Source organism: Macaca nemestrina, chromosome 19, assembly GCF_043159975.1.
Source record: "Macaca nemestrina isolate mMacNem1 chromosome 19, mMacNem.hap1, whole genome shotgun sequence".
In the NCBI taxonomy this organism is placed as follows: Eukaryota; Metazoa; Chordata; class Mammalia; order Primates; family Cercopithecidae; genus Macaca; species Macaca nemestrina.
The window spans coordinates 68,274,204-68,286,306 of record NC_092143.1 but is presented as its reverse complement, the minus strand read 5'-3'; the positions used below and the strand labels follow the sequence as shown (position 1 = coordinate 68,286,306).

Below are 12,103 nucleotides of genomic sequence, written 5' to 3'. Positions count from 1 at the left end.
ATGGGGCATCTAGGTGGCAATGTCTAGCAAAGAAATGGGCAGGTGCTCCTGTCACCCTACGACCGGCACATTTACTGGAGGTCAGAAATCTTGAGCTCACTCAGTGCAAAGTGCTTACTCTGGACCACGTGGCATATCTTCTGCACACACTAGCTTATTTCATCCTCATCCTTGCTCAGTGAAGTGGGCACTGGGACGATCCCATTTTACAGATGAGGTAAGTGAGAAATGGCAAGTCAGGCTTCAGCAACAGGCAGTCTCTTGCTTGAGGCTGCCCTTTAACTCACCATCACACTGTTCTGTCTCCTGTGAAATTCTTCTGTGGACAGCAAGAAGTAAGGCAGCAGTGACCCTGGTGACCTCCTTCCTATCCTCCATCCCAAGCTCCTCTCCAGCTAAGATGGAAAGTCCCCAACCTTCCTTCTGTTTGGTGTCTATAGACATCACATTCCCTGGATAACTTCCAAATCTCCTCTGGGTATGATATGCACATAATCATAAATGGTGTGGAGAGAGACGGGGCCAGTCCTCCAGCCTTTAAAGGAGACGGTGCACGTGAAAATACGTCACAGAAGCTGTAAAGCTCTTTACCAAGCATGCTATTACTATTTCATCTCTTTCTTGATTTTTCTGATCACTACAATAAAACCAAGGAGCTTCTCTCAGGCTTGCTGGTTGCAACTTTCTAAGTAACAGCAAGGACAACTAAGTTGAGATCTTGCTCTGCATCAGGCAGTGTGCTAAACAATTTACTGCTTTACCTCATTTAATTCCAGGAGCAGCCCCATGAGCTAGTACAGTCATGTAATATATAATGATAGGCTGCATATATGATGGTGGCCCCCTAACATCATAATACCATTTTTTTTTTTTTTGAGACGGAGTCTTGCTCTGTTGCCCAGGCTGGAGTGCAGTGGCTGGATCTCAGCTCACTGCAAGCTCCGCCTCCCGGGTTTATGCCATTCTCTTGCCTCAGCCTCCCGAGTAGCTGGGACTACAGGCGCCCGCCACCTCGCCCGGCTAGTTTTTTTTTTTTTGGTATTTTTTAGTAGAGACGGGGTTTCACCGTATTAGCCAGGATGGTCTCGATCTCCTGACCTCGTGATCTGCCTGTCTCGGCCTCCCAAAGTGCTGGGATTACAGGTTGAGCCACCGCGCCCGGCTATAATACCATATTTTTACTGTACCTTTTCTTCGTTTACATGTGTTTAGATATGCAAATGCTCACCACTGTGTAACAACTGCCTACAGTATTCCATTCAGGAGCATGCTGTACAGTTTTGTCACCTAGGAGCAATAGGCTACACCATAGAGCCTAGGTGTGCAGTCAGCTACACGCTCTACGTCTGTAGTAAGTGCACTCTCTGATGTCTGCACAATGAAGGAATAACCTAACGTGCATTTCTCAGAATGTGTCCTTGTTGTTAAGTAATGTATAACTAATATAATTATTCCCATTTTTTCTTTTTTTTTTAAGACGGAGTCTCATTCTGTCACCCAGGCTGGAGTGGAGTGGCACGATCTCGGCTCACTGGAACCTCCTCCTCCCAGGTTCAAGCGATTCTTCTGTCTCAGCCTCCCAAGTAGCTGGGATTACAGGCACCTGCTACCATGCCTGGCTAATTTTTGTATTATTGGTAGAGATGGGTTTCACCATATTGGCCAGGCTGGTCTCGCACTCCTGAGCTCAAGTGATCCGCCCGCCTTGGCCCTGCAAAGTGCTAGGATTACAGGCATGAGCCACTGCACCCAGCCTAGTCCCATGTTTTCTTTTATTTTTTACTTTTTAAAGGAAGGCCCCTTCCCTCCTCCCCTTCCCTCCCCTCCTCTCCCTTCCCCTCCCCTCTTTTAGATGGAGTCTCAATTTGTTGCCCAGGTTGGAGTGCAGTGGTGCAATCTTGGCTCACTGCAACCATGCCTGACACTAACCATGCCTGGCTAATTTTTGTACTTTTGGTAGAGCTAGCACTTCGCCAGGTTGGCCAGACTGATCTCATACTCCTGGCCTCAAGTAATCCACCTGCCTCAGTCTCTCAAAGTGCTGGGATTACAGGCATGAGCCACCATGCCTGGCCTATTATTCTCATTTTTAAGATGAAGAAATTGAGCATAGGAATGAGTTAGTCAAGGTCACGCAGTAGGGATCTTGGCTCATCCAAATAACAGAGCTGAGATTTAAATCCAAGTTTGGGCTGGGTGCAGTGTCTCATGCCTGTAATTTCAGCACTTTGGGAGGCCCAGGCGGGCGGATCTTGAGATCAAGAGATCGAGACCATCCCGGCCAACATGGTGAAACTCCGTCTCTACTAAAAATACAAAAATTGGCTTGGCATCGTGGCGCGCACCTGAAGTCCCAGCTACTCAGGAGGCTGAGGCAGGAGAATTGCTTGAATCCAGGAGGCGGAGGTTGTAGTGAGCCAAGATCATGCCACTGCACTCCAGTCTGGTGACAGAAAGAGACTCTGTCCCCCACCCACCAATAAATAAATAAATAAATAAATAAATAAATAAATGCAAGTCTGGACTGGACACGGTGGCTCACGCCTATAATCCCAAGCACTTTGGGAGGCCGAGGCAGGCGGATCACTTGAGCTCAGGAGTTTGAGACCAGTCTGGCTGACAACGCGAAACCCTGTCTCTACTAAAAACACAAAAATTAGCTGGGTGTGACGGGGCACATGCGCAATCCCAGCTACTGGGGATTATACAAGGAATTGCTTGAACCTGGGAGGTGGAGGTTGCAGTGAGCCAAGATGGCACCACTGCACTCCAACCTGGGTGACAGAGCAAGACCCTCTCTAAAAAAAAAAAAAAAAAAAGAAAGAAAAAAGAAAAAGTCTGATAGTCTATTTGGGTCCAGAGTCTGAGATCTTACATTTTACACCTTGTAGAAAATTGAGTGTAAGCTTCCACATTTGTCATATTCCACATTTGTCATATTTTCTTCTCTCGCTACCTGCCCCCTTCCATTTACTGTCAGAATTTTGGCTAATACACTGCTCATCTGTACACTTCCAGAAATTGTACAGGAAGGAAGGGGAGAGGAAACACAGAGGAAAATTTAATTGTACAGAACTGGAATTCTAATTAAAAGCTAAGGGGGGTAGAGATTTAAACTATTAGTTTTAAAAGGTTTAGAGTAATGTGGACTTCAATCATACACTTATTAATTCAATCAAGATAATATTAGCTCTATTCAATAATGAATTTCTATGATATTAGAGGTGACATAAAATAAAGATGTAGTGAGGGATTGCAAAGCTATATGCAGAAAGATGTTTTTGAGACATTACTGGCTATTCTAATCCACTGTCCCACTTTGTGCTAAGTATTTACAATTTTCAGAATGCTTAATAAACATTAAGCCTGTAAATCAAAAATAAAATTTTAAGCCCCCCAACTGACTGAGTGGACCCCCCTCTTGGCCCAGGGGATTCCAAAGAAAACCTGAAAAGTTCAGGCCATGACAGGAAGGGAGGTCTGATATACCTCATTACACTCTCCTCCCTTTGGAACTTAGGCGCAACAATTAACCAGCATTACCATTAAAATATAGTTCATAAGATTCACAAAACAGACTCTTTGTAGAATAAGATACCCAACTCCAACCTGGCTGGGGTATAGCATCATATGACAGATAGCAGACCCTAAAGGAAATATGAATTTTTTTTTTTTTTTTTGAGACAGTCTCGCTCTGTCGCCCAGGCTGGAGTGCAGTGGCGCGGTCTCGACTCACTGCAAGCTCTGCCTCCCAGGTTCAAGTGATTCTCCTGCCTCAGCCTCCTGAGTAGCTGGAATTACAGGCACATGCCACCATGCCTGGCTAATTTTTGTACTTTTTAGTAGAGACAGAGTTTCACTGTATTGGCCATATTGGCCAGGCTGGTCTCAGACTCCTGACCTCAGGTGATTCACCCGCCACCTGCCTCGGCCTCCCAAAGTGCTGGGATTACAGGTGTGAGCCACCATGCCTGGCCTCCTTTTAAAAAATAATTCTCTGAGTTTCCTTTTACTTTATTTATTTATTTATTTATTTATTTTTTTGAGACGGAGTCTTTGCTCTGTCGCCCAGGCTGGAGTGCAGTGGCGCGAACTCGGCTCACTACAAGCTCCGCCTCCTGGGTTTACGCCATTCTCCTGCCTCAGCCTCCTGAGTAGCTGGGACTACAGGCGCCCGCCACCTCGCCCGGCTAGTTTTTTGTATTTTTAGTAGAGACGGGGTTTCACCGTGTTAGCCAGGATGGTCTCGATCTCCTGACCTTGTGATCCGCCCGTCTCGGCCTCCCAAAGTGCTGGGATTACAGGCGTGAGCCACCGTGCCCGGCCTCCTTTTACTTTAAAAGATACTTCTAACCAACATGTGTCCGTGTTCTCAAGCAGAAGAGATTAGGCGTTGCCAGTTGTTAAAGGAAATTTGCTGGAGGCAAAGTGGTACCAGTGAGAAGTCACTGATAACAGCATGATGGAAGCGCCATGAAAAGTAGATGCAAAGGGGTCATGTGGTTCAGATGCAAGCAGCCCTACATACATTGATTCTGAATCATCAAGCAGAGCCTAAATTGTGACTTATAACGCTCTGTTTATTCTTCCACAGACTCGTCTAACAAAGCGGGGCCTTTTTACACGTAGGCTTTGGAGACCCAGAGCCTAGGGCCTATGAGTCTTTCAGGAGCCTATGAAAATGAAAAAGTTAATCTGTGGTTCCCAAATCAAAGTTAATACATATTCAATTAAATAGCTACAAAACATAACACCCTGTCAACTTCATTAACTGCTAAATTTGGTATTCATAAAATACTGATACCACATGAAAATCATTTGTAGGTCTGATTTGCTCACTGCATGAGAGTTACCAACCAACTATGACAACTGCAGAAAAATGGACAAAAGGTCAACTAAATGAGTAACTTACAGCCAAATCACTTAAAAAGTAGTATCACAAAATCCTTCTAAAAATTTTACAATAAAAAGTCTCTTTTATTATTGTGGCTGTGGGTGCATTTTAATATGTTTGACAGGATGGGCGGTGGATGAAAGAATGTTGCTAATGCAAATCTTAGACTGGCCTGGGACTCTGCTCTGGACAGACCTTCCCTCTGTGCCTTCTGGAAGTCCATTTCATAGTCATCAACTCCTCTTCATCCTTAGCCTAGGGCACAGCACTCCCTCTCTCCCTGCCTCAACCTCAGCACTGCAGTGAACAGGCCCACCTGGCTTCCAGGCCACTGCCCCTCCATTCAGGGGTATAAATCTCTGCTCCTTCAAGACTCAGGTCATCCCATCTTCCCATCCTCTACCTCACCTCACCTAGCAGTTGTCACCTCCTGATCGTTCTTCCTTATTCACGGAAAGTGTTGGCACCTGGTTTGGCAGCTGCCTTTCTACCTACCCCAAATCCTGACTTCATCCTGGGCTTCACTTTACAAAACATCAACCCTCAACTTCACCTCCTTTCCCTTTACCCCAGTGGGAGAGGTTTCCTTCTGCCATTCTAGTTAATTCCACAGCAAATGGAACCCAGCTCAGGCTCACTGCCCTCAACTCCCTGAGAAATTCACTCAGCAAAATCGTCCCCACGCCTTCTCCACATTCCCTATTATGATTGAAAAATACCTTGAGATATAATCTACATAGATAAAATTCATCCTTTCAAAGTATACAATCCAGTGGGTTTTGGTGCAATCATAATAAGGTTGCGCAACCATCACTACTATCTATTCCAGATTATCTACCCATCAACAATCACTTCCCATCCCCTTCTCTTCCCCAGCCCCTGGCAACCACTAGTCTACTTTCTGTCTCTATGGATTTGCTGATTTTGGACATTTTATATAAATGGAATCATCCAATATATGGCATTGTGTGTCTGGCTTCCTTCACTGAATATGTTTCCAAGTTTCATCTATGTTGTAGCATGTATTAGTGCTTCATTCCTTTTTATGGCTGAATGATAGTCCATTGTACAGATTACCATGTTATGGACTAAATGCTTGTGTTCCTCCCCAAATTCATATGTTGAAGCCCTAACCACCAATGTCTTGTGAGCCCAATCCCCTGCCCCAGTTAGACCAGAAAGCAGGACCCACCACTCAGTGAGTTCAGAAGGCAAAGCACTGAACCAAAGAGGATTGTTCTCAAACTTCAAGTTCTAATAATATTTGCTTTGCTAGGTATTGGACTTGCTTGTGACCTGTCATTCCTTTCTTCCAATTTCTTCTCCCTTTTGGGGTGGAAACATGTATCCTATGCCTGTCCCACTGTCGTATTTTAGAACCACAAAACTTGTTTGAGGTAGGCGTGGTGGCTCACGCCTGTAATCCCAACACTTTGGGAGGCCAAAGCAGGATTGCTTGAGTCCAGCAGTCTGAGATCAGCCTGGGCAACACAGGGAGACCCTCATCTCTACAAAACATAAAAAATATTAGCCAAGCATGGTGGTGCAAGCCTGTAGTCCCAGCTACTTGGCAGACTGACGCAGGAGGATCCCTTGAGCCCCAGAGGTCAAGGCTGCAGTGAGTCATGATTGTACCAGCCTGGGCAGGCGACAGAGTGAGACCCTGTCTCAAAACAAAAGCAAAAACACAAAAAAAAACTTGTCTGATTTCACAGGCTCACAGCTAGAGAAGAATTTCACTCGGGATGAATCATACCTTGAGTCTTACCCAGTATCTGATTTAGATATTTAGATGAGACTGTGGATTTTAGAGTTGATGCTGGAACAAGCTAAGACTCTGGGGACTGTTGGGATGGAATGAATACATTTTACACACAGACAGACATGCCAGGGACAGGGGCTGAGGATCGAATGTTTGCATCCCCCCAAAATTCATGTGTTCAAGTCCTAATGCCCAGTGTGATGATTTTAGGAGGAGTCGTCTTCGGGAGTTAATTAAGTGTAAAAGAGGTTGTGAAGGTATAGCCCCCAGGATGGAATTAATGCCCTTGAAAGAGTTAGACACACCAGAGCTTTCCCTCTTGGTCATGTGAGGAAACGGGGCACAAGTGGCCACCTGTAAGTCAGGAAAAGAGCCCTCATCAGCCACCTTGATCTCAAGACTTCCTAGCTCTAGAACTGTGAGAAATAAATGTCTGTTGTTTAAGCCTCCCAATCTATGGTATTTATAATACATAACACTTTTTTTTGTTTGTTTGTTTTGAGACAGAGTCTCACTCTGTCACCCAGGCTGGAGTGCAGTGGTACGACCTTGGCTCACTGCAGCCTCTGTCTCTAGGGTTCAAGTGATTCTCCTGCCTCAGCCTCCCCAGTAACTGGGATTACAGGCACCCGCAATGACGTCCAGCTGATTTTTTTATTTTTAGTAGAGACAGGGTTTCACCATGTTGGCCAGGCTGGTCTTAAACTCCTGACTTCAGGTGATCCGCCACAGCCTCCCAAAGTGCTGGGATTACAGGGATGAGCCACTGTGCCTGGCCAACATTTTGTTTTTATCATCAGTTTATGGACATTTGGGTTGTTTCTACCTTCTGACTATTATGAACACTATTGCTATGAATCTTTATGTTCAAGTTTTTGTGTGAACATGTTTTCATTTCTCTTGGGTATATTCCTAGTAGTGAAATTGCTGGGTCATGTGGTAACTCTATGTTTAACTTCTTGAGGCTGGGTGTGGTAGCTCACGCCTATAATCCCAGCACTTTGGGAGGCTGAGGCAGGCGAATCACAAGGTCAAGAGATGGAGACCATCTTGGCCAACATGGTGAAACCTGGTCTCTACTAAAAATACAAAAATTAGCTGGGCATGGTGGCATGCACCTGTAGTCTCAGCAACTCAGGAGGCTGAGGAAGGAGAATCGCTTGAACCCAGGAGGCGGAGGTTGCGGTGAGCTGAGATCGTGCCACTGTACTCCAGCCTGACGACAGAGCGAGACTTCATCTCAAAAAAAGACAAAAAACAAAAAACAAAAAAATTTTTTTGAAGAAAGACAAGCATGGTTTTAAAAATGACTGCATCGGCCGGGCGTGGTGGCTCACGCCTATAATCCCAGCACTTTGGGAGGCCGAGGCAGGCGGATTACCTGAGGTCAGGAGTTCGAGACTAGCCTAGCCAACATGGTGAAACCCCATCTCTACTAAAAATGCAAAAATTAGCCGGGTGTGGTTGCACAGGCCTGTAATCCCAGCTACTTGGGAGGCTGAGGCAGGAGAATTGCTTGAGCCCGGGAGGCAGAGGTTGCAGTGAGCTGAGATCGTGCCATTGCACTCCAGCCTGGCTGACAGAGTGAGACTATGTCTTAAAAAAATAACTAGGCCGGGCGCAGTGGCTCAAGCCTGTAATCTCAGCACTTTGGGAGGCCGAGATGGGCAGATCACTAGGTCAGGAGATGGAGACCATCCTGGCTAACACAGTGAAACCCCGTCTCTACTAAAAAAATACAAAAAAACTAGCTAGGTGAGGTGGCGGGTGCCTGTAGTCCCAGCTACTCGGGAGGCTGAGGCAGGAGAATGGCGTAAACCCAGGAGGCGGAGCTTGCAGTGAGCCAAGATCCAGCCACTGCACTCCAGCCTGGGCGACAGAGCAAGACTCCGTCTCAAAAAATAAATAAATAAATAAATAAAATAAATAAAAAATAAAAATAAAAGACTGCATTATTTTATATTCCTACCAGCAATGCACGCAGATTCAATTTCTCCACATCCTTGCCAACATTCATCATTGTCTTGCTGATTAAAGCCAACCTAGTGGGTATGAAGTGGTATCTCATTACAGTTTTGTATTTGTATTTCCAAGACCATGGCTAATAATGTTAAGCATCTTTTCAGATGCTTACTGGCCATTTGTAAGCTTCTTGGGAGAAATGTCTATTCACATGCCCACTTTAAAATTAGGCTTTATTTGTCTTTTTATTGTTGAAGTGCCTGTCGTCATTTAAAGATGCTCAAGTCTCTACCATTTTAAAGCAAACAAACCGTTGGTCAATTCCAGATCCTTGCTGCAGCCACTGCCTTTTAAAAAGAATCTCTGGGTCAGGTGCAGTGGCTCATGCCTCTAGTCCCAGCACTTTGGGAGGCCGAGGTGGGCAGATTACATGAGGTCAGGAGTTCGAGACCAGGCTGGCCAACATGGCGAAACCCCGTTTCTACTAAAAATACAAAAGATTAGCTGGGCGTGGTGGCAGGCACCTGTAATCCCAGCTACTCAGGAGGCTGAGGCAGGAGAATTGCTTGAACCCGAGAGGCGGAGGTTGCAGTGAGCCGAGATTGTGCCACTGCACTCCAGCCTGGGTGACAAGGGCAACACTTTGTCTCAAAAAAAGAAAAAAGAAAAAGAAAAAGAAAAATCTCTGTTTCTTGCAGAATTTCTTGAAAGAGTTCTCCACACTTGTGGATTCTACCCACTCTCTTTCAAGCTATTGCAATCTGGCTCCTGATCCTAACATCACTGAAAGTGCTCTCGGCAAGGTCACCAGGGCCTATTCTGTTACTAAATCCAATGGACTTTTCAATTCTTTGTGTGATTTCCCCATGGCATTAATAAACATCAAGGCCCTCTTCATCTTCGTTGTAAGATTAGAGATCCTTGGTGTAAGTGACAGCGCATGCTTCTGAGTTTTCTCATTTGTCTCTGGCTGCTCTTTCTCAAATCTTCTTCAAGATTTTGTCCTCAGTCCTCTTGTTCTCCACCTTTATACAGTTCCACTGGGCAATCATGTTCATTCCCATGGGTGCCTACTTAATACTGCTGACTCCTAAATCTCATCTCTAGCTGCTGCCCAGACTTGCCTCCTGGGATCGAGGAGTGTGTATCTGTCTAATCATCATCGCTGCTTGGATTCCCATCCATCTTCAAACTTTATCCCAAACCAAACGTTTTATCTTTCTCTCTCTTGCCTTCCCTACTGAATTACGTCGATTTAAAACTTTTAAAGTAGGCGGGGCGTAGTGGCTCATGCCTTTAACCCCAGCACTTTGGGAGGCCAAGGCGGGTGGAACACCTGAGGTCAGGAGTGCAAGACCAGCCTGGCCAACATGGTGGAACCCAGTCTCTACTAAAAATACAAAAAATTAGCTGGACATGGTGGCACACGCCTGTAATCCCAGCTACTCTGGAGGGTGAGGAAGGAGAAATCGCTTGAACCTGGAGGCGGAGGTTGTAATGAGCCGAGATCACACCATTGCACTCAGCCTGGGCAACACGAGCAAAACTCCGTCTCAGGAAAACAAACAAACAAACAAATCTTTTAAAGTCATTCACATTCGTCTACTGCGTTCCATTCTCACCATCTATGCACTGGTCCAGCACCATTTCTTAAAAACATGACAACATCTCCCAGCTCCGACCCTCTTCTCCAAACCTAGCCAGAGATCTTTGTAACATGCACATCTCCCTGCTTACATGAACTGTTGTCACTTCCCTGCTTACATGAGCTGTTGTCGGCAAGGGGATTACAGTGGCTTCAGAGCCAGACACACTTGGGTTTCAGTCTTAACACCATAACTTATTGGCTGCAAAACCGTGGGTGAGCTAATTTCTCTATATCTTAGTTTTCTCATTAACAAAAAAAAAAAAAAAAAAAAAAAAAGCCCCGAAAAGCACCTCCCATAGGTTTCCCCCAGGATTGAGACCATACACATCATGTCCTTGGTTCAGAGTCAGGCACATTTGAACTGTTTAATACATTTTAACTACTATTTTTATTAAAACCTTTCAGTCGAGTTAAATGAACCTCTTTCATCCTAAAATGTGGGGATTAGATGGAATGGCTTTAATCAACTCTTTTGAGACAAGACACCTTTGGACCCTGAAGCCTCCCCGGGTGCTGGCTACCCCTCCGGGGAGGAAGCAGCCGTGGACGCAGCTGGTACTCCTGCATGAAGACGCAGAGGGTCAGGTTCGGGGACTCCTTCTGCTGCAGGACAGCGCTGACCCCAGCTTCTTCACCTCCCCCGACCTGTTACCTGGCGACAGTCCCCGCCGCCCCGTCGCTGGGCAGACTCAGTCGATCCACAGCCATGAGTGCGAAGCCTCTCAGACAGGGCAGGCAGGCAAACCGCAAACCCACAGGACGCACCCAGCCCCGCCGCTTCCTCCCGGGCCTCGCCCCGGGCGGGAGGAGAGAGGAAGGAGGAGGCGGCGGGCAGCGGGCGGCGCCCACCCCACCCCACCCCACCCCACCCGAACCCGCAGGCCCAGCCGCCAGAGCCCGGCCCCACCCCCGGCCCCGGAGCCCGCGGCGCTCACCTTGAAGGACATCCTGCACATGTCCGCGGCCGCCCCAGCCGGAGCCCGCGCGCTTCGGGCCCGGGACGCCTGGTCCTCCCCGGCCCGTCACTCTCCCGCGGCGCTCGGCGTTCCGCAGAGGGGCGGCCTCCGACGCCGCGCGCTCCCGCCGCCCGGCCCGGCAGCAGCCGCCGCACACAGGGCCCGGCCAGAGGGGCGGCGCGGGGGCGCGCTCCGCTCTCGCGCGCGCACACTGCCCATGGGGTGCCGCGTGGACGCGCTCCAGGACCTGCCACACACGCGCGTGCACAAACACCCCAAACTTCGCACGCACTGTGCACTCTCCACACACGTCCACACTCCAACACTCTCATCCACACACACACTCCAAACTCCACACACATTGTGCATATGCTCCACATTCCACACACACACAGGTTCCACACACATTTTCCACCCTCACGCCCACTCACCCGCATGTACTCACGCACAAACTCCATATATACCCTCCCAAATAGACTGGTCTGCCCCAGAGGACTCCCAACCTTCATCACAGCACAAATATTATAATGATGTAAAAATGAAGCTTAAGGAAAAAATTCATACAATAGCTATTTTCATTATAATTTCTTTCTCGGTTTCCTGAGAAACTTTTTTTCTCCTGGGGAAAATATCTAGGAAACAAACCTTTTGAATCCACAAACAATAAGTGGTCTTTTCCTTTTCGAAGAAGAAAGGCCAATTTTGGAATAGACTCATACCCCTCCTCCTTCTCCTCATTGTTAATCCAGCAGTTACCTCCTCCTATGGGTCTGATGCTGCAGCCCTGGAATATTGCAGTATGTGTGTTTACTCCTGCTGCCTGCCCAGGATGGGTTTCAGGGAAGTAAAACTGGGAGTTTTAGGTATAAAAGGTAATAACA

The 12,103-nt window shown here is 47.0% G+C and overlaps 1 protein-coding gene across 4 annotated transcripts in view; it reads right to left on the bottom strand.

Annotated features, from left to right (window-relative positions):
• The window catches only part of LOC105465042 (ankyrin repeat domain 29), a 65,331-nt gene extending 53,927 nt beyond the window's left edge, over positions 1 to 11,404 (bottom strand). For 2 of the 4 annotated variants that reach the window (XM_011713239.2, XM_011713264.2), the window contains exon 1: positions 11,202 to 11,404. In XM_011713239.2, the coding sequence (XP_011711541.2) occupies positions 11,202 to 11,222 (21 nt within the window). In that variant the 5' untranslated portion in view covers positions 11,223 to 11,404. The remainder of the gene's footprint in view (positions 1 to 11,201) is intronic. The other 2 variants (XM_011713254.2, XM_011713248.2) reach the window with 2 other exon arrangements.
• Between the last annotated feature and the right edge of the window lie 699 nt (positions 11,405 to 12,103).